The sequence below is a fragment of the Sceloporus occidentalis genome, unplaced genomic scaffold, assembly GCF_023333645.1.
Source record: "Sceloporus occidentalis isolate IW3139 unplaced genomic scaffold, rSceOcc1.0.p SCAF_3, whole genome shotgun sequence".
NCBI lineage: Eukaryota > Metazoa > Chordata > Lepidosauria > Squamata > Phrynosomatidae > Sceloporus > Sceloporus occidentalis.
The window spans coordinates 65,747,867-65,771,139 of record NW_028316983.1 but is presented as its reverse complement, the minus strand read 5'-3'; the positions used below and the strand labels follow the sequence as shown (position 1 = coordinate 65,771,139).

At 44.6% G+C, this 23,273-nt stretch overlaps 1 protein-coding gene across 5 annotated transcripts in view; it reads right to left on the bottom strand.

The window, feature by feature from the left end:
* LOC149316087 (chemokine-like protein TAFA-5) overlaps nucleotides 1-23,273 on the bottom strand; it is a 76,394-nt gene that overhangs the window by 35,169 nt on the left and 17,952 nt on the right. For 2 of the 5 annotated variants that reach the window (XM_089514777.1, XM_089514782.1), the window contains 2 exons: nucleotides 16,304-16,431; nucleotides 7,060-7,385 (listed from right to left, as the gene is read on the bottom strand). In XM_089514777.1, the coding sequence (XP_089370903.1) occupies nucleotides 7,284-7,385; nucleotides 16,304-16,431 (230 nt within the window). In that variant the 3' untranslated portion in view covers nucleotides 7,060-7,283. Of the gene's footprint in view, nucleotides 1-2,035; nucleotides 4,372-7,059; nucleotides 7,386-16,303; nucleotides 16,432-23,273 lie in introns of those variants that run through there. The other 3 variants (XM_089514779.1, XM_089514780.1, XM_089514781.1) reach the window with 2 other exon arrangements.

Sequence of the window (23,273 nt, the reverse complement as noted above, 5' to 3'; positions counted from 1 at the left end):
ACCATCCCCGTTCCTTTTGGGCAACAACCCTAGCACCCCCCAGGGCATAATTTTTGATACTAGGTCTACTGTTCTATTGCAAATTCAAAACAGCCAATCTCAGTCGCTGCTCCCTTTGCATCTTGTCATCCTGGGAGTAGTAATTGAGCAGCTGGCTAAGCAGCAACCAAGAAGTCTCTCACCTGTGCCAGCCTTGCAGCAAAGGCCAATGTGGACAAGAGACTTCTTGGTTGCTGCTGAGTTGCTGTTCCCAGGACAATGAGTTGAAATAGAGAGGAGGGAACCTCAAACTTTCATCAGGGCAGAGAAAGATGCAGCCAGTGCATATGTAGGGAATTTACAGAGGCCACATGCTCTGGACTGGAGACTGGTGTGCACAGGGAAAGGGAGAAATTTTAACTATAGGAGTTGCTCCAAGACAAAGAACTCTTTCCAATAATCCAACATAGTTATTCCTTCCCCAGAGACATCATCATCATCTGTATTTATACCCTGCTCTTTAAAAATGCTCCCAAAGCAGAAGACGTCTCCCCCCCAGTGCTTCAAGTGTCCACTCTCCCATAAAAAAATGGTTTCTCCTGTTACCGCTTCTCTCACTCCATCTGATGAAAGAAAGCAGGAGTAGCAGTGCAACTCCAGCCTGCTAGCCAAGTCCCAGCAAAGCTCACAAAGCTTAAGTAGGGTCCCAAATTGGCTGCCACTTCTCCCCCACCACCATGTGCTCTAACTCTTTGCTCCAGTCTGTCCCAAAATGATGGTGCTGCTCTGAGCCACAGAAGTGATACCCTGTGCCCAAGCCTCACAAGAGTTTCCCAACTGCTAGTACTAGCAAAAGATGCTGGTAAGGGAGTGAACTCACATGGGGTGGCAAAGAGTAGGAGACACCACCACACAAAATGATCATATGGTGGTTTTAGAGGACCCTGAAAAGAAGTTTCATGCAATCCTCATCCCCACCATGGCCCTAAAGGCTGTTGGTTCCCCTTTTCTTTCCTGTACACAAATACTTTGACTGAAGGCCACCCTACTACCCCACTTTTTCCTCACCACCATCTTGGAACCTTTCACCCACCCCCGGGGGGGGGGTTACCACCCACTTTGGGAATTTCTGCTCTAAGTATGCCTTCCACCTTCATCTACTATTTTGCATTAGATTCTGGCTGGTGGCTTTGGGGAGGGGCTAATAAAACAAAACCCCAAGAGATACTGCAAGCTTGAAGTGTAGTCAACCTGGATTACAGTAGCAGAAGCACACTATGCCCTAAATTGTATTGTTAATCCTGACTAGAGTGAAGTCACAGAATCTTAGTTTTGGAAGGGACCACAAGGCCCAGTTAGTCCAAACCCCTGACATGCAACAATAAAAACTATAGAACTCCTGAAAGATTCCCATCCAGCATCTGTATAAAGATCTCAAAAAGGATACAGAGTAGATCCTTTAAATAAGTGGATAAAAAATAAATAAGTGGAATTTACCTATATGTTGATCCACCATTCCACAATTTATTGAATGGGTCTAATCTACTTCAGAGTAAATAACTGGATGCCAGCCAATGTGTCAATTAGCCTTGTTTTGTTGACTGAAAATCTCTTCTCCAAGTGCATCAAGGAAAAGAGTGGATCTCCTACCCAGCCAGGTAGCAAATGCAACATCAGTTTTCTCAAATGTCTGTGCATTCAGAACCAAGAAGCCCAGTGAGTCATCTCATGCCCAGGATTACTGGGGAGGTCTATTTTCCCAACTCAAATCCCTCTGCTGCTGTTCTTGGTAGGAATATGTCAAGGATGCACTCACTGTACTTAGATTTAGTGTCTGAATCTTTGCATGTTTCTGCATACACATGTGATCCCACCTCCAAGAGCTGCAGACTCTGGTTCACAGATTTTCTTGATCAATGCTGAATGTTCACAGTTTCACCTATAAATCTCTCTCAGTGCTATATGTAGTTCTCAGCTCTAAGCATACATGTAAAAGGAACTGTGCTGCTATAAAAAACACTTTAAGTAATAAAGTTAGAGTTTTATTTCCTTTCTTTTTTGATGGTACAAATTTTGAAGATTACAATGGAAAAGGCCCTTGAAACATAAAAGTCTGGCTCACAATGAGACAAAAAAAGTATGTTGAGTTGGGAGTTGGCCCAAAACCTTTGATATTTACAGTTGAAGAAGGCTGAGCTTTCTATAGTTTTAATTCTCATACATTGATTACTAACAAGTCTTGGGAGACTTTTAATACTTTTTTTAAAAAGTGGATAAAGAGACAAACACAATGGAAAAAGTTAAAGGAGTCCTTTGTAGATTGGGGAAGAATTGAAATCAGTACAGCAACTTGTTAAAAATAACAGTGGGTCAATAAACTGTGGTATCTAACCTTATTTGGCCTTGTGAGACTTGTGGCTTAAGACAACTGTGATGTATAATGGCTTGGCTGAGGGACTGCATGACTTTGCCATAAATGGGCAAGGTATGAAACTAGTACCTTCTAAATTAGGGAAGGCTGTAGGTATTGTTATTGTCAAGTGCCATCAAGCTAGCTTCAACTTAACGGTGACCCTGTGAGTGAGAGACCTCTAAGACCACCTGTCAGTAACAGCACTGCTCAGGTCCTCCACACTCAGGTCTGTGGCTTCCTTGATAGAGTCTATCCAACTCTATGAGGGTATGCAATAGTGCCGTATAAGTGCTTTGTTCTGGGACCTATTTGATAGCCAGAATCCTCTTGAAGTGTTACACCAGTGGTTGTACTAGTCAGACACTTCTGTAAGGAAGTAACTCATATCCCCATAACACAAGCCATTTCCCCATTCATCCACAATAGAATAGCATATAGGCACAGCTTCATCTCCTCACTCCACGACCACCAGGATATGCTGAGACTACTGGAACAGCTCTGGGAAGGTACTAGCCATACTATGCCTCTCCCCCTTCCTCCATGACTGCTGTTGCCTCCATCTCCACAATTATGCTGGTGAAGCTTTTGCTCTGATAGCATTAAACAGGATCTCAGCTGAGTGTTAGAACTGCAAGGATTTGGATCACCTCTGTGCTTCATTCTTCTGCAAACGACAAAGGAGCTGAGCCAGTCCCAATCCTGGTTGCCAAAAAACACAGTGGCAGCCAAGGCTCAATTCAGACTAGCAATAAGCACGAATGCACTGACTAAATTGGTGTTTTCTCTTCCACTTTCAGGCTAGTGCTACAGCACTAGAACAACTGTGGGAGAAACTGCTTTCCAGATGCAGCTTTAATTCCTAAAAGAGGGATAACTATTTCAGGTAAAGATGCAATAAGCAAAGATGTAGCTCTTTCAAAAACCCTGCTTCATGTTATGCCCTGGGGAAAAAGCAGCCACTTTTCAGTAATTTCCAACATAGTACCAGCTGACAGATGTGACCTGAGGGACAAATTGGATGGAAGTTTATACCTTCTCAAGTCAGACATGAAAACTCAATCCCAAGAATACCTTTTCAAGTAAGAATGTACCAACAGTAAAATGCAACTAATTCTATTAAATCAATGCTTCTCAGATTTCCGAGTCTGCTCTGATTACTGGTTAGTGAAAATTATTCTCAGCAGTTGATTGGGCAGGTGCTATGAGTAAATTGCTATAAATAAAAAGCTGTAAACACAAATGGAGTGTGTAAGCTCATGAAACAGACATTTCATTTTTTGGTCCAGGGCAATCACCCTGCCATTGCACAGGGGCCTTTTACCAGAAAGTGGCATGAACAGACTATCTTCCAAAGTCTTTGTGGAACTCTTTTCATCTGTAGACACAGCAAACAATGGTCCAGAATGGCAGCAATTACATGTTCCTTTAGCATCTTCTCACCTCCTTTGGATGGCAGGGCTTTGATGAGTGAAAGGAAGAGGCACAAAGAACATTTTCTTCACATCAACTGGAGAGCATCCCAGACTCTTAGCAACTGCCTCAGTCTGTCATAACCATATGTCTCAAGGAGGCAGCCATTCCCCTCAAATCTAGGAGGCCTGTTGAAATCTTGGGTACCAAGGCAAATCCTCTGTTGTCACAGGGAAAAAAATCTATACAGAAAACTGTACTTCATCTCAAACCCCCACAAATTAAGCCAGAAATAGGTGTATTTCCTTTTGGTGGGGAAAGGGGAGAGAGAAAATAAAATCTCCCATGTACCACCTTGATACACTGTTCTGTTAGTCTATGTGTCCCATGTGCAGGCACAAGAGAAAAGACAGGCAGGGTGGGCCCTGATTCATGGGGGTGATCCCATAGTGAAGTCACTGACTGTCTCTCTCCTCCCATGATGAGATAACCTTCAAACTCTGGCATCAGTACACAGGAAGTGGGAGAAGTTGGTCTTGCAGACGAATATGCAACTGTTGTCAAGAGACCTAGAGGAAGGAACCAGAAAGAGAATGGAACTCACTATCTTATACTTCTTCTAGTGCAATATTTCCTAAACTAACTGGCGGCACCTGGTTTCCGACAAGCATCTTTCCCAGGCCAGCTCTACCTGGAGATGCTACCTGTATTCTATCTCCTCACTTCTTCAAATTCAAATCAGATGTTTTGCCTAACTTTATGTCTTTCTCATGTGGTTCGGTTGTGAACTTTTTGTAGCCTGAGTGTTCAAAGGGAAACAGTGATGTATAGTAAAAACAAAAACAATGTGATTTTGGAGTATTGCTATGGATTCAAAAATGTCAAAGTATTTAAGTGCAGATCCACCCACAGATCCACAGAATACTATACACACATTGACACAAAATTCCTTTTCCAAGGAGGATTTAATGATGACAAGCAATTTGATTTTTTAACACACTTAACTCAGCTAAATCACCACCACAATTGAATAAACTGGAAAACTTTTGTTATATTTGGCAAACTCATTCCCAACTGCCCAGAGCTTGCAAATTTTACTTTTTGGGCTACAACTGTTGGAATTCATCAGCCAGAGTGGCCAGAGGAAGAGTCTGTGAGTTGTAGTTGAAGTAGTAACTTTTCTATATTCTCCTCCTCTCGACAACAAATAGTACCAGCAGGTTGTGTTTTATACACAACCTGAGGGCACAAATGGGCAATCCCCACTGCACAAATCCCAAGATGTCTGCAGAGATTGTGGGATGCAGATATGCTGCACCAAGAAGGCTCTGAGTTTGGCAGTCACTTTGAACATTGTCTCAAAAGCTGACAAACTAGATGAGAAATTCATATTCTAGGCCCTTGTGAATTCAGGAAAATCAGTTGCACATGACTAGGTTTTAGCCTCTTTATACATAGGAAGGAAGGTAGGAAAGAGCTGTGAACATGTGCAGTTACCAACCTGTCCCTAATCAGCTTGTTCTGATCCTGTTAAGTCCCACCAACATGCACTACACTGGCAGGTGACAGATTATAACAGGTTTAAGTACATTTGTTACGGATTTTCTTCCCTAATCTCATGCTCAGCCTTTTCCTATGGCTGAGGATTGATATGGAGGAGTCGGAGAGCTTTGTAAAGGAAAGGATGGGGCAAGTTCACTCCTCATGGGTGTAGCTTAGCTTAGCTTTTTTTTTCCAAAAAGAAAAAAGAAGAAATGAAGAAAAGCACTATTTTTTTTTAAAAAAAGAAAATCTTGCAGAGTTAAGTACAAGCCTGATTAATTTTTAGTGTAGGTGTCATCCATTCTATATAAACCATTATATCTGAAATCTCCATTTCCCCTTTGTGGGATGGGTCCAGAATACTTGGGAAATGTTGCAATCTCCTCCCTTCTCAAGAATATGAATTTTTAATGCAATTCTTCATCAAAGGTCAGTATCTATAGAATTAAAACTAATGCAAATTATGGGCTGCAAGTTCTGCACAGTTCCAGGGGGGGCGGTATTAAGGAGATGCGTTGCTCTTGCCTGAAAACGATGGCAAGAGGCCTCAACCAAGTAGCTGAGAGTTAATAGTGAAAGGCTTTCTTTGTAGGGTTCTGTGTCTCCTTTGATTGTACATAAATGATTCAGCAGCAAAAAAATGTGCAAACTCCACGTTGTCAACCAGCATGTATGAATATTTAATAATGCAAAATAGAGCTGGGGCGATCGGACAGGATTTGCCAAATCTGCGATTGTATTTGATAAATATGGATGAGTCGTTCCTGTCTCCCATCCCCCATTCCCGCTCCCCAAAGCCTAAGGTGGATTTATCTTCTCTTAACAGCCAGAAAATTACATGCAGAGGAGTCTCAATGCACAGATGAGACAGGGGCATTGGTAGGAAAGGTTTAGATTTGTTAGGCACTGCGGAACTTGCTGGGACAAGCTGAAAAAGACAGGCTCCACTTGAATGGCAGTGGAAACAAACTGCTGGTATTTTAACATTAAAAAGATTGCAAAGCAGCTTTCAAATTGATTTCTGAAGGCTGACAGGCACTAGAGAGCATCTCGTTCAGCATTAACGATAGGGTCAGGCAACTGTGACCCACCAGATATTTTGGGATGACAAGTCCCACTGTCTACACTGTCTAAGACTGATGGGAGGTGCAGAAAAATCCAGAAAGCCAGACTTCTCCACTGCTTCATCATTAATGCAATAATTAATGCAATGCTCTAATGGATTGCACAACCGCTTGTGAAAGAGTAACACAATGGCTTAAGGAACAGAGTGGATTTGGCACTCACTTAAGGATAACAACAGGGCTTCTCCACGTGACTGAAGATTTGCACAGAGTGACACTACTGGATGTGGCGTCTCTAGGTCAAAGGTGAGAATCATGTAGCCCTCCCACATGTTGTTGGTCAGCATCTCCCAGCATTCCTCAGCAATGACTATGCTGACTAGGGCTGACTGGAGTACAAAGTCCAACAACATCCGGAGGGCTGTATGATTCTCTAAAGCCCAGGTTGGACAACTTGTGTTCCCTCACCACAGGCTAGTCCCATTGCAAAACTGGATCTACCAGTTCATCTCTATGCAGTTTCCTATGCCTTTGTGCACTAACAACCATCACTAAAACTGGATCTGCAACTTCATTTTCATACACAAACGATTTGTAATTTGAAATGACATCCTCACTTACCAATGACATATATACGTCCACTCCACCAAATCCAGCTGAAGAAGTACACTGAAGTCTACGGAAGCTCATGCTATGAATTTCTCTCCTTCAGTTAGTCTCAAAGGTACTACTACAAGATCTCTCTACATACTGATTCTACAGACTAACATCGCTATATCTTTGAATTGTACCTTTGTGTTCCTACAGATGCTGCTGACCTGCATCTCCCATCAGCCCTAGTCAACACAACTTATGATGACTAGAGTTGATGGAAGCTAGCCTAAAAACATCTGGAGGGCCACAAGTTGCCCTAGCCCTAAGAAGAACTTTGTTACAAGTGAAATGCTGTCACCACTGACTGAAGCTTCAAGAGGCATCTGGATGGAGAAAAAGAATAAGGAAGGAAGCCATAGGAGGGTGAAAAACTTGCAATATTGGGTAATTTAACTATTTTTATATTGAATAGGTAAATGTATATTCAAATTGTGACATTCCTAGCTATGATAAATGACTGAGTCATAAAACAGTTAGACACCAATGGAACTCAAGTGGAGGGGACTCTGGACTTGTCAAACTGATTAAGAATAGTGATCAAGTGTTATCAAATTCATCAAATCTGTTTAAAGGGGAAGTTGCCTAGAAAATCTAATATAGGCATATTTAATTTTTAAAAAAGAAGAGTTTTTTTTAAAAATGAGGAGATTAATTAAACATAAGGTGAATTAGAGAGTCAAAACGGGCAAATCCCTTCAGGATGTTATTTAAAACCATGATAATAGAAACTAAAGATAGAATGTATACCACGTAACAGTAAAGTGATTAACAAGTTCCTAGAGATTGTCTGCATAGTTAAAGAGTAGTGTCAAGGAAGCTCTGAAAGACAAAAGTGTGCCCTTTTAAAATTGAGTCTTGCATAGAAGGGTACCAATATAACTCTGAGAAAAATTAAGTTGACAATAAATCAAGTTCCCACCCACCAAATACTTCAATAACATATTGGGCTTTTCCTGACTGATCAAAATAAGCATGAATTCTTGTTGGACAGACAGACAGAAAACCTTGTAAAAATAAATTTACGTGTTAGCATCTTAATGAGCTTATTGAGCTAGACCCTGACCACTCTTGCTGATACACCGTTATTAACTTGGTGACTGCCTTTTCTATTAAGAATGGCGGGGTACAGACCGCCCAGAAGAGGCACCTCCTCAGCGCCTCTCTCTGCTGCACAGCTGTGCTGCAGCATACAAATTGTTGAGAAGAGAAGTTTGAGTCAGGCTCCTCCAGTTTTTTCTACAGGTCTTATCATTCTCTCTCTGTGCAGGCAAGCTTTGTTTAAGGCCCATCCAAATTCTTCTCTACCTGTCTGGGCAGCAGGCGCTTTAAGAGCCTTGGAGAGCACAATCCTCCAGTTGCCTGCAGTGAACTCCACAAAATAAATTGCCTGATGTGAGTCCTTGTAAGCTAGTTATATTAATAGTCAGCAAAGCCCCTGTGAGGGGCTCATGTGCAAACTCTATTAGGAAGGCTAATTCCCCCCAGGCGGCTGGGCCAGGCAATGCCTCCCCTGAACTCACAGGATAAACTGGAAGAAATAAATGCATCACAGTTTCTGCCACAGTGCACCATAGCCTGAGGCTGGCTTCAATTCCCAGCCTTTCTTAGCCCCTTTCCCAACTCTGATGATGCATGAAAGTTAATTCCCAAGCACTCTGGATGCTGGACACTGTCTGCTCTTTTCAAGACCCAAATGTCCCCTCCCACAAAACTCCTGTACACATGCAGACACACCTGTACACACACAGTGATTCATAGTGGAGTGAATCAAAACATCTCACAGGGAGATCAGAGCCTAATTAGTCAACATTCTTCAGTATTGTATGCTACCACTGCTTTCTAACAGATGCAAAGACACATTTTGAAGCAAAAGCTCATATTTCCAAGCCCACAGCCCTCAGTCTGGTTGATATCAGAGTGGAAAGGACCCAGAGCCTTCAACAGGCCAGATTCTGAACCCCTGCCGCAATGGTTTGGACTCATCCTGTGTTCCAGAGGTATCCAACCCCACTTTATAATTTGTTGTTCAGGTATGGAGCCCAAGGCTGCCTTCCCATATACCAGAGTGTGAAATTTCAGACCACTTAGGTCTGCTGTTGTTGTCAGCTGCCCTAGACTCAACCCTGACTCATAGTGGATGAGTCCTATCCTCTATGGCTCTGCTTAAGTCTTCTAGATTCTTGCCCAAATTCAATAATTTAGTCTAGCCATCTAGTGTGTGGTCACTCCTCTCTTTCTTCTGCCTTCCACATTTTCTAGCATTCTTGTCTTTTTGAGTGAGTCATGCCTTCTCATGATGTGGCCAAAGTATGACAGCCCCCGTATCATCATCTTGGCTTCCAGGGAGAGTTTTGGCTTCATCTGTTCTAGGATACTATTATTGTATTGCATTGTATTGTATTGTATATCACAGTCAAATAAGACACAGATCACAGAGCAGAAGGTGAGTTGGGAACTGTGTTTGAGGGGTCCTTTACGTGGGTGTTTAATGGGGGACTCTCTGAGGGGGAAGCCCACATTCCTGTTTCAGTGCCTACTTAAGACTTCTCAATATGGACACTGAGGGAGCTGCTGCAGTCACCTGCAACAGTTGTAGGATGTTTGTCTTCTTGCCTATGGTTGTGGGTAACTTCACCTGCAACAAATGCAAATTGGTAGCCCTGTTGGAAGAGAAGGTCCAGCAGCTGGAGGCCCAGGTATCTACACTTCAGCATATTAGGGAGCAGGTGTTTTTTCCCAGACAGAACAGAACGGATGGTCTTGGATGGGGAACACACAAAGGAAGATGATGGGAAGAAGGTTACTTCACATACACAGAAGGTAGGCAGATGGAGGAATGTCACACACAGAAGTAGGGAATCCAGGGATCATTCTGACTATTGGCCAAGTTTGCTGAGGTTTCTGGGATCTGAAGTCCAAAACAAATGGAGGGCCAAGAGTTGAGAACCACTGACCTAGAACAATTTTTTAAAAAATGAAATGCATAGATACATGATGGGGGACACCTGACTTAACAACAGTACACATGAAAGGGATCTAGGAGTCCTAGTAGACCACAAGTTGAGCATGAGTCAACAGTGGCAGCTAAAAAGGCCAATGCAATTCTAGGCTGCATCTATAGAAGTAAAGTATCTAGATCAAGTGAAGTAACAGTGCTACTCTATTCTGCTTTTGTTAGGCTTCACCTGGAATATTGTGTCCAGTTCTGGGCACTACAATTCAAAAAGGATGTTGACAAGCTGGAGCAACCAAAATGGTGAAGGGTCTGGAAACCATCCCCTATAAGGAGAGATTTGGGGAACTGGGGATGTTTAGCCTGGAGAAGAGAAGGTTACGAGGTGATACAATAGCCCTGTTTAAATATTTGAAGGGGTATCATATTGGGAAAGGAACAAGCTTGTTTTCTGCTGCTCCAGAGAATAGGACCCAGAACCATGGATGCAAGCTACAGGAAAAGAGATTCCACCTCAACATTAGGAGGAACTTCCTGACAGTAAGGGCTGTTCAACAGTGGAACACACTCCCTCAGAGTGTAGTGGAGTCTCCTTCCTTAGAGGTCTTTAAACAGAGGCTGGATATCCATCTGTCGGGGATGCTTTGATTGTGAGTTCCTGTATGGATGGCCCCTGTGGTCTCTTTCAACTCTATGGAGTTTATCACACCGGGTGCTTCAGTCGCCCAAACGTCATCAAAACGGGGCAGAAGAGTCCATTGTGTGATCATGCCAGGCACTTCTGATGGAAAATGGAAGTGTTTTCATCATGGAATTGCCAGCAAATCATCAGGAAAACAGCCCTTTTCTTATTAATGATTTAATCCATTAATAAGAAAAGGGCTGTTTTCTTGATGATTCACTGGCAATTCCATGATGAACACGCTTCCGTTTCCCTTCAGTAGTGCCAGGCGCAATCACACCGTGGATGCTTCCACCCCGTTTTGATGCTGTTGTTTCTTGGTAGCAGTCACTATTCCAATCAATGTTTGATCCAAGGTATGGGAACTCTAATTATTTTGATTTCTTCATTGTTGATTTACCAGGTTATTATTAAGACCCCAAGGTATACCAAACAGAACCAAATACAGATTAGTGGCTTAGGCAGGTATATACATTAAGAAGTAGGGAACAGGATGCTTCTGATCACACGCTGAGCCTAGGAATTCCTGACCAGTACATTTGCACAAAATTCTACTGCTCCCTCAATCCAGGTGTTCTTTTATGGGATGGGGACTGTGACAAAGTGGCTTTAGAAGCTGGCTATTTTTGGGGTGAAGTGCAGCTTGATAGCTGGTTGCTAGGTAATGGACAGCACAGGAGGAGAAAAAACTAGCAGTTGTGTATTAATGGAAGGGGCCTCAAGAAAAACAGATTTTAAAAAGCAGAGCTTTCACTTGTGACAGTGAGTCCAGTGTGGTCTGGGATGTCTGATGAGCTGACACAGAGATGTGTGTCTACAAGAGGAAAGTTAGAGTGGTTATAGCCTGCCAGGGGCTTTGATTTTAATATAACCATACTCAGTTTGAGAGCCAGTGTGGTGTAATGGTCTGGGTGTTGGACTATGACTCTGAAGACCAGAGTTTGATTCCATGCTCAGCCATAAAATCTACTTGCTGACCTTTGGGCAAGTCACATGCTCTTAGCCTCAGGGGAAGGCAATGGCAAACCTCCTTTGAAACAATCTTGCCAAGAAAGCCCATGACAGAGTCATAATAAGTCATAAATGACTTAAAGGCACACAACAGTACTGAGCTGAAGTTAGCTCACATAAGTATGCAAAGGGATGCAGTAGCACTTTTGAGACTAACTGAAGGAAAGAAGCTGGTAGCATGAAGATTTGCAGAATTGAGCCTACTTCCTCAGATATATGTAAGATACTTTATTTCTATATGCTTCTCAATAAAAGTTACTGTTTGTTTTATAGTGGATAACTCTGACTGAATTGTTTGTTATGAATGGAAAAGAAGAATTGGATGAATTGGAAACAAGAGAGAACACACCAGCGGCACCCCAAGAGTTGGTGTCACCCTGTGTGGTAACTCATGGTGTCACCCCTCCAACTGACCTCCCCCCATTTCGCACCATACAGAATCCATAGCAACACTTTTTTGCTCTAATGTTACTCGTAAATTGTAATTCCCATATAGCACTAAGTGTAATGCTAATCGTTGTGACATAAATAATTAGCAAAATTAAATTTAAACCTTCAAATTACAGCATCATATGCACAACCTAAATATATTTACAAATGCATAGTGAAGATTTGGTTAAAATGTGATGTTTTTAAAGAAAATTTTAAAAAATGTTTTTTTTAAAAAAATTCAATTTTTTTAAAAAAATATTATTTTGAAATTTGAATATTAAAACATTCTTGGCCTCTCCTCCCACCAAGCTTCAGCCTACCCCCACCATCTTTTAAAGCACTTTTAAAGAAGCAGTTGAAAGCCACAGCCTATTTCTTCCAAAAAGTAAGTGTCTGGGGAGCAGTGGTGTTATCCCCTCTCAAGGCGTTGCCTGGTATGTTCTGCATCCCCTACACCCCCCCCCCCCAGGATGCCATTGGAACACACTATCTAAAATATTGAAATTGTTTTATGTAGACACTTGGGACCCTTGCCCTTTCAAAGTTAAGGATAGTGTTAAAAGGGTGAAAGTAGGCCCAATGTTAGTGACTGGGTATCTCCTGAGGTTGGAATGTGGAATCATCCTAGGTCTTTTTTTTTAAATAAAAAAATTCATACTCAAAACTAGACAAAAAGAAAAAGTTATGACACCTTATAAATACTGCATATTTTCCTAATTATTTTAACCCCTTTTCTCCCTCCCTCCCCTTAGTAGATTAACAGAGACTTTGTTGCTGTCATCCTGAAAATAATTAACTGCTAGCTTATTATATACTCTTCCTTACACCTATAAAAAGCTAAATATACATTATTATTATTATTATTATTATTATTATTATTATTATTATTATTAATATTATTAGAGTACTTATACCCTGCCCTTCAGCCCTAAATGCTATCAGAGCAGTTTACAATTATTATTTTTAATTAGATGGTTCCCTACCCTCAGGTTTACAATCTAAAAGCATTCTCTTGCTTGATATCAACCTAGTCTTAAAGGAGGTCTCCTCACAGAGACTTACTGACTATTCCTATTGTCACAAAACTGAATGTCAGAAGCTCTTACGGATTTACTGAAAATCACTGAGGCATCTAGAAGAACCTAACATACCCCTGCTATGTACTCTTGCTTTACAGTAAGCCTTACTGAAATCAATAGAGCTGCTGTCCAAATAACATACACAGGCTTGCTCCATAGTGGAGCTGTTTCTTGATATCTGAAACATGGTTAGCGAATGCCCTCCATGCATGCCCAAGATGTCTTTCCTTGACTTGTGATGTATTTATTTCCAGGCCACATAATTCAGGGTTGTTTTTCTGCAACAGACTAACATGGTTACTGTTTTCAAAAGGAATTAAAATAGAACTGTATTGCTTTAATTGTAAGTGCAACAAAAATCAACTATCCAGAGTCTGTAAGCCATGCTCAAAAGGAAGCCAAGTTTCAGTATTAATAGGAAATGTTGTCAAGAGCAAGAAAGGAAAACAGGTATCATGTGGCCCAAGGTCACATGAGTCAAAGTGCAGCATTAGAATTTCAGGGGTTAACTGTAGTCATAAAGCAATTGAGAAGTTCTAAATCAGATCAAACATGCCAGGAAACTGGAGGAGTTGTCCTAAACAAATAGCTGGTGTTCTCATCTGCTTTATACAGGTGCAGATGTTCAGCTAACACCCAATTCTCTGGCTGTATTTAATGTGCTCTTCACAAGACCTTGATTACAGTCTCATATTGTGCCCCAGGGGAAGAGTCTCAGCCGAACACCTGCACCTCGGCCTTTCCTCCTCCTCCTCCTCCTCCTCCTCCTCCTCCTCCTCCTCCTCTTGTTCCTATCCTCAAATTGCCCTGATGAATAGGAGAGCTTGGTTGGTCTTCAGGTATCTGCTGAATTTCTTCCACTTGCCAAGAAAGCAAGTCTGCCTTTTCAGAAGAACCTTTGGGGGGAGAGGGCATGTCAAGGACCACCTGAGGATACTGTGCCTGTCAAAAATAGAGCAGGATGAAGTATATGACTAGACAAATGGCAGGATCTTCCTGCTGCCAGTAAGCCATTTATAATACAGCTTTCCTGTGAAGCTGCTCAAAGGAATGCATGAATGCTTTCATGGTAGGGGACTGTCCCGTGATAATTTCCTGTGTTAAATTTGAAACAGATGACAAGTGAGGAAAGAACAATGTCATGTTTATGCTGTTCAGAATTGGAGGAGAGAAGGGAAGGGGAAATGGTGCCACTGGCTTGTTGTAAAGCAAGATTGTTTTTCTGAGATGTTGAGATTGTAGCACAGGGATGAGAATTGTGTAACCTTCCCAATGTTGTCACTAGCTCAGCCAATAAAGATGAGAGCTGCCATTCAGCAACATCTGGAGGGCCACACAGTTCCTGCCCTTGTCATAGGGGCTCCCAGTGTGTTGGTATAGGGAGAAGATGAGGTTATTTCCTTGAAGAGGTTTCTTGTCCTACAGGTATTGCTAGTCTGAGGTTGAGATCCTATGAACTTCAGAGTGTGCCTCATTGAACTCTGTGGGCCTGGTTTTCATGTCTTTGAGGGAAATAAAAGTCTACATTTTGGTGAAGAAGTGAGAGGTTTAAACAAAGAAGAGATTCATATTGGTGAGGAAACTTAATTGAACAGATTGTAAGATGAGATCTCATTGTGTACGACAACTATTGCTAAACCTGACAATTTCCAGACAAATTCAAGTCCCACCATCCAGAGCAATAATTTATGATGGGATCTGTAAGTGTACACTACTCCTGCCATTCTCTGTAAACCCCCTGGACTGCCTTGGAGACTAGCATTTTGAGTTAATTAACAGTAACTTAACTAATCAATTGAATCAAATAATTAGTGTTCGTAGTAATGAATTAACTTCCCAATTTCTAAAATTTAATATGATCAAATTAATTTTCAGACTTCCTGTTATAAGCTCTGCTTTAAGGTAGCTTCCTGGGTTCAGAGGGAGCATTGCTGGGTCAGATCATATTGCAGCAATGTTAATGACAAATCCCAGAACCCACCAGCAAGGCTATATCATTACTATTGAAGTGACCCAATCACAATCTCATAGTATCTATAGCAATAGCAATAGCAAGTACATTTCTATACTGCTTATCAGTACACTTAAGCACTCCCTAAGTGGTTTACAAAGTGTAAGCTAATTGTCCCCAATAATCTGGGTACTCATTTTAGCGACCTCAGAAGGATGCAAGCCTGAGTTGAGCTTGAGCCCTTTTGCTGGTATTGAACTCACAACCTCATGGTTTGTGAGTCAGTGGCTGGAGTACAGGCATTTAACCACTGCACCACCAGGGCTCCTCTATCTAAATATTGCTGTGTTAACAGCAAAGTGTGGGTGCAGGTATTGATGTATCTGTTCACTGTCAATCATCAAGGTTAATAAGAATGTTTATTTGAGGAACAGTGCAAATAAACACATAAGCAAACTAATGACTGTAATGGATGTGATTGGAATTCAGATTCTTCTAAACCAGCAGTGGACAAGGTACAGTCCTTCAGATCCTGTTGGAGTGCAACTCCCAGAACCCTTAGTCAGTGGAAAGGAATGCAGGAATTTGCAGTCCACAAATTCTAGAAGATTGTACCCTGTCCACTTCTATCCTAAACACATTCCATTTACCATCTTTCAGTTCTAATCTAAAAATGCCACCACCCAAAAACTGTTATTCTGTGAGCACTGAGGACTATAATTCTCAGAACCTCAAACTGCAGGCTCAGTGTAGATTGTGACTAACTCTGCATGCATTTGCAATGAATGTGTGTGTTGCTTATGTCCCCCTCCCACCAGCTGGGACCTTCAAAATTGCTCCTGGAAAAGCACCATGGCTACAGGTGTCTTCATAAGGTTCACACTGCTAAGCCTGTGATGGCTCCCAATGAGAAAAGGCACACAAACTTTTCCCCTGCCCTTCCCCCATTCCATCTGTCACATTGCCCCTTCTCTCAGATCAGTGCATTCATTTCCTAAAAGTACAGCTTCAAAAAGTTATCTTTTGAACTACAATTCCCAGAATTCTCCAACCAGTATTCCACTGAGACAAGAACCACACTGTTAGTATTGTGTCCTCTTCTATCTCACCTTGACTGGTTGAATGATACTTACCGTGACTGTTTTTATTCGTCCCAGTTGCCTAGTACAGCTCCAGCCTGAACGATTTATTAGCAATGTGCACTGTTCCCCATCATCGCAGGGCTCCATCCCACACCACTGTCTGTTGACAATGATCTGAGCTGCCAGACAGAGACATCCAGAGAGAAGGGAGAAGGAAGAAGGAAGGAAGGTGTTGAAAGAAAGAGACAAAGAATAGGAACAGAAATTAAGCATATGTTCACTAACAGATTTAAAAAACCAAGACACCAACTTTGTCTGCTCCAGTTGTGCTGGATTACAGCTATCAGTATCCACAGCCAGCATACCTGCACTGACTAGGGCTGATGGGAAATTCAAGTTCACTCATATGCTGAGGGGGCATCTCTGGAGAAGAGCCTTTTTCTGCTGTTCATTTTATAGTTCCACATAGATGTGTGGTTATGATTATCCTCCCCAAATGAACCCATAATCTCTTTTGTAGCAAGGTCTCTATGGCCTGAAAACTGGGCTTCATAATGCAGGGCTAGTTTTATACTTCCTTCCTGGCACGCCCCCTTTTGCCTCCACGCCGGACCACCGCCGTCGCTGCCGCTGCCAGGACTGCGCCTTTTGCCGGGTGGCCTCCTCCCGGGGTGTCGGAGGTGCGCATCTGCGCACCGCCCCGGGAGTGCCACCCACGGACTAAGGAGCACCCCAGTGGGACTCCTTTTGGACCTCGCAGTTCACTGGCCTTGGCGTTTGGCGGCCAGTTTTGGTGCGTGGGGCCTTTAAGGACCATCTGGGGGGAAGCTAGGGAGGAGCCCCGCCAGGTGAGAGCGGCAGGGATAAAGCCGGGACACCGGGCCCTTCCTGGCACGCCCCCTTTTGCCTCCACGCCGGACCACCGCCGTCGCTGCCGCTGCCAGGACTGCACCTTTTGCCGGGTGGCCTCCTCCCGGGGTGTCGGAGGTGCGCATCTGCGCACCGCCCCGGGAGTGCCACCCACGGACTAAGGAGCACCACTGCTGCGTACCTGCGCAGTTGCGCAGCTTTTATTGGCGTGGGAGGCTTGGATTGGCCCTGGGAGCAGAGGATGCCTGTAGTGGCTAACCTCTGCTCCTCTAATAGCCATAGAGGGGTGGGGGGGAGGATAGGGATACGGGGGATGCCTGGGCCGGGGATAACGCCTTAGTGGGCGGAGCTCCAATCGAGGTTGTGTGGGGCAGGGGGAGGTATGGCGGTGGGAGAAGGGACTTGCGTTCCAGGGGAAGGCGTGATAGATGCATCATATCTATCTCGCCTTCCTGTCCCCCTCCCAACCTGAAGGACCTGAGGATCTCTCCAACCGTGCCACAAACCCTGTCGCTGCTCCTGTGCAATGCCAGGTCTCTTAACAACAAGACCCACATTCTCCAGGATCTGTTGGAGGACTCTAAGTGTGACCTGGCTTGCATTACCGAAACCTGGCTGGGGCCTGAAGGGGACGCTGTGTGGGCTCAGGCCCTGCCGGCTGGGTACTCGGTGAAGGACCAGCGCAGGTTAGGTGGGCGGGGGGGGGGAGTGGCCTTGGTACATAGGAACACCGTGTCCCTCTCCAGGAACCACATCCGACAGACCTCCTATATCGAGTGTATTTACCTGACCCTAAAGGCTAGGGACAGTCTAGGGATTCTGTTAGTGTATCGGCCACCCCGTGCATTAGCGGACTCCCTTAACGAGCTGACACAGCTGGTCGCTGAGCTGATGTTGGAGGCACCCAGGCTTCTTGTCCTGGGTGACTTCAACATCTCCCTCACGGCCAGCCATATTCCATCTGGTGCGGCTCGGGAATTCATGGAGACCATGGCGGCCATGGGCCTGTCCCAGCTGATACAGGGTCCTACGCACTGTGCGGGTAATACTCTCGATTTGGTCTTCTGTTCGGAGGCGGAGAATCCGTGGGTGGAAATAGTTAATGTTTCCCCCCTGTCATGGACGGATCCTTTCCTGGTAGAGGTGAAACTCAAGGCCTCTACCCAGATCCCCCCCGGGGGTGGTGGACCTGTTAGGATGGTCCACCCTCGAAGGCTGATGGAACCTGAGAGGTTCCAAGAAGCCTTAGAGGGGCTCACGGTTGGAAATGACGGCGACTCTGTTGATGCCCTCACCGGTATTTGGAATACCGGTCTTTCTAGGGCTATACACAGGATCGCTCCCAAGCGCCCTCTCAGGCCCTCTTCCAAACGTAAGCCCTGGTATACGGAAGACCTCCGGGCAAGGAAGCGAGTTCTGCGACGGCTAGAGTACCGTTGGCGCAAACACCTTCGCTTACACGACAAGACTCTCCTAGACCAACTGTTAAAGGACTACGGAGAGGCAATACGAGCAACAAAGAATTCGTTCTATGGTGCTCGTATTGCGTCTGCTGAGTCGCGTCCGGCAGAGTTGTTCAGGGTGGTCAGGGAGCTAACTCAGCTCCCTCCCACCCTGAACCAGATCCTTGATCCTTCTAAGGCCTGCTGTGACTTGTTTAACGATTTTTTTGCGGATAAAACTTCTCGTATAAGCGAAAGTCTGAACGCCGACATTATAGCAGAACCTGGGGTAGAAGTGTCCAGAGCCTCCGTGGACTATGTTAAACTGGATCAGTTTGAGTTGGTGAGTACCGAGGATGTGGACAAGATCCTTGGAAGTGTTTGGAAAACAACCTGCTCTCTTGATCCCTGTCCCTCGTGGTTAGCGGCCCAGGGGGGACCGGTGGTAACATTATTGTTACGCCGGATAATTAATTCATCTTTGAGGGATGGGCTATTTCCATCGGATCTTAAATTGGCCATTGTAAAACCGATCCTAAAAAAACCCTCCCCCGACCCCCTGGTACATAATTATCGGCCTGTCTCGCTGCTACCATTTTTGGGAAAGGTGATCGAGAGGGCGGTTGCTATCCAGCTTCAGACGGTCTTGGATGAAACGGATTATCTGGACCCATTTCAAACTGGCTTCCGGGCGGGTTACGGGGTTGAGACGGCCATGGTCGCCTTGGTCGATGATCTCCGTCTAAGCATCGACGGGGGAAGCGTGTCCCTGCTGGTGCTTTTGGACATCTCAGCGGCTTTCGATACCATAGACCATGGTATCCTTCTGGGACGCCTGGCAGAGGTGGGGATCGGGGGCACTGCGCTCCAGTGGTTCCGCTCCTACCTCTCCGGGAGGTCCCAGATGGTGCAGCTGGGAGACGTGTGCTCCAATGAGAGGCCCCTTAAAACCGGGGTCCCTCAAGGGGCCATTCTGTCTCCCATGCTATTTAACATTTACATGAAACCGCTGGGACAGATCATCCGGAGACATGGGGCGCGGGGTTATCAGTACGCTGATGACACCCAAATCATTTTCTCTATGTCTCCGACTGATGCAGTGACTGGGGATGGCGTCTCTCCTCTCGTGGCCTGTCTAGAGTCAGTAATGGGCTGGATGAGGGAAAACCGACTCAAGCTGAATCCAGAGAAAACGGAGGTACTAGTGATAGGTTCTCCTGGTCCAGGAATGGCGGTGGTTCCACCTGTCCTGAACGGGGTCACGCTCCCTGTGAAGGACTCCGTGCGCAGTCTAGGGGTGCTTCTTGACTCGTCGCTTCACCTGACTGCTCAGGTGAATGCGACGGTCAAGAGCACCTGTTATCAGCTTCGGCTGATTCGCCAGCTGCGCCCATACCTGGCCCAGAGGGACCTAGAAACTGTTGTACATGCTCTGGTAACTTCGAGACTGGATTTCTGCAATGCACTCTACATGGGGCAACCCTTATACCAAACTCGGAAGCTGCAAATGGTGCAGAACATGGCAGCCCGGCTGGTCACTGGTGCTCCCAGGACCAGCCATATAACACCGGTTTTAAAAGATCTCCATTGGCTGCCCATTCGCTTCCGAGCTCAATATAAGGTGTTGGTAATTACCTATAAAGCCCTAAATGGCTTGGGCCCAGGATACCTAAAGGACCGCCTCTCCTCGTACATTCCGCCTCGCACCCTCAGAACGACTGGGCAGCAGCTACTGAAGGTGCCTGGGGCTAGGTTAGCCTCCACTTCTCGGAGGACGTTTTCCATAGCTGCCCCAGCCCTTTGGAATGCGCTGCCCACAGAGCTCCGCTCGTCTACTACCCTGGCCCAATTTAGGAAGGACCTTAAAACCTTCCTATTCCAACAGGCATTCCCCGAATAAATATCCTGTGGGCCTCCCTCCTCTTTCGTGGCCAAGAGGTTGGGCTATGGGGCTTTTTTATTGTTGGTTTGTTTCTATGTGTATTTTATTTAGTGTGTATTTTAATTTGTTGTATTTTATGTGTTGTAAGCCGCCCTGATCGGAGGAAGGGCGGCATATAAATAAAAATTTTATTATTTATTATTATTATACCAAGATTAAGACTACAACCCTACATGTAATTACAAGAGAGCAAGCTCCACTGGGAAAAAAGATTGGGCTTTATTTCTGAGTAAAGAGGTACAGGATTGTACAGTAACATTCTTTATCACAGAGAAAGCCCCTTGCAAAAGGAGGGGCAAGAGAACTGTGATGCAAAAGTAGGAGGATGAGTGGAAGTAAGAACAGAATAAAGTGTGTGTTGGGGAGGCAGAGAATGGAGAATGAATCAAATCAATTATCCTTTATACTTATAGTTATAACACCTCTGATTATGAGTTAACAGCCACCTACAGGCTTAGAATAGCCTCAGACTCACCACACATACCAAACACCCACCCACAGGCAAGGGACACATTCCCCACACACATAGCAACACTGGATAGCATGTTACTGTGGCACAAGTGCAGCACATAGCAACACAAGGTAACACTTGCCTACACACCAGATCCTCAGGAAAGCCTCCCTCCTGCAAGGCCAGTGGGGACAAAGGGAGTATTCAAGGCATTCCACTTTCTGCTTTTTTAGTTGTATACAGCAACTCCACAAATGTGATCAAGTAGGACAGTTTAGAAAGTAAAACTTCTGTGGAGACTAACCATTTTTCTGCAGCTCAGAACTGAGGTATCATGGGGCTCAGCATCCATAGAAACATTGTATGATTGGAAAATAATTATTTTGGATTACAACTCCCAGAACATTCAATCCAAAACTTTTGGCATACATTATTCCAGTCCTCCTGCAGTTGGACTCCAGTTCCCATCACTCCCACCCACCCTGGCAAATGGCAAAGGAGGATGAGAGCTGTGATTAAACAACGTGAAATGGGAGGAACAGTTTTAGTGCACTGATTCAAACAGTTGCAAGAACTTTCTCCAGGTACCACATCTGTCCCTTTCAATGCTTCAAAAATGATCTACAAGAAAAAGTTGGATGGAGCCCTGGTGGCACAGTGGTTAAATGCCTGTACTGCAGCCACTCACTCACAAATCATAAGGTTGCGAATTCAATACCAGCAAAAGGGCTCAATCTCGACTCAGGCTTACATCCTTCTGAGGTACTAAAATGAGTACCCAGATTGTTGGGGGCAATTAGCTTACAGTTGTAAACCACTTAGGGAGTTTTAAGTGCACTGATAAGCAGTATAGAAATGTACTTGCTATTGCTACAGTTGTACCTAGCTTAGCTTAGTTCTTCCCATGCTGGAAGAAGAAGTCAACGATGCCCTCTTCACTCTTTCTTTTCCTATTGTTCCCTGAATAGCTACTCTAGAGATACAGATGTAGGAGATCAAAAGTACCAATACTGTAGCAAACAACCTGAATCAATGTGTTAGCAGTGGTGAGATGGTAGTGGGCAGGTAAATAACTCATTCTCTTTTTAACTTCTTGTCTCTTTAGATCTATGTGTAATTTGCAATAGTTAAGGTTGACCTCCTTCCTCTGAGGCCACTTCCAGCTTCCACCCCTTCTAGCCAGAGAGAAGGGTGAACATACCCTTTCCATAATGGGTGCCAGAGTATCCAGCTTTAGGGGCTTCTCTAACCAAGTTTAGAGACTCTACCTTATCTTTGAATTTATCTTCAGAAAAAAATAAACACAAGTTTTCCTTTTACTTTATTATAAACATTCAGGCAGTCCTGTTTTGTAATCTTAAGTTTAATAACCATTAGTCCTCTTTCCATGGCTAGTATAAATACCAAGTATTCTTACATGGGACGTGCTCTAGAACAGCCTGAGAGGCAATACAATGGAGTGCTTGGAAAAATACTGACAATGGCTTGTTACAGACGGGCACCCTAGGACCGACTCAGTCCATGCTAGGGTTAGAAAGGGGCGTCTCTTCCAGACTCGCCTAACCCTAGCACGGACTGAGTCCGTACAAAATGGTGGCAGCCATTCCACACAGCCGCCGCCATTTTAACGTAGCGGACACTCTGCGTCTGCACATTGCGCCCCAGATATGACGACGCGAGTGCGTGACTAGCGCCTCGCGGTGTCACATCCGGGGCCCAGGAAGGAGCATGATTTTCACGCTCCTTCTTTGCAGCGTCCGGGAACCGCACCGTTTGGCTGCTGCGGTTCCCGGACACTGCAACCAGCGGCGGCAGCAGACTGCTGCTTTATGGCGGTCTGTAACCCCCCAATGTCTCTCTTCCGACTCCCTTCCTCCAGTGGAAAGCGTCTGTTGGATCTGTTGGAAGATGCCCTTCTCTTCATGGAATGGCCAATCTGGTTCCAGTGAAGTGGGAGCATCATCTCACTCCTCATGTGAGGCAGGGGAACCTGTGGCCCTCCAGGTGCTCCCAAAAGCTATAGTAATCCTGGCCGTGTGTGTGTGTGTGTGTGAGATGATGGGACCAGTAGTTCATCAACATCTGGGCAGAGGGGGTTGAAAACTCCACACCTACACAGGCATGCTTGCATTAGCTGTTCTCAATTGCTGCAGCACTTGGCAATGAGTTTATATAAGTAGCAGATGGTGTAGAAGGACAAAGGGACCAAGAGAGCAGCCCAAAGAGAGACACACAGATGCTGCATACTTTCTCAAAGGAGCAAAGCTATTAAAGCGACAGGCATGCTCTGCAAGTGAGCACCTAGCAACTCTAAGC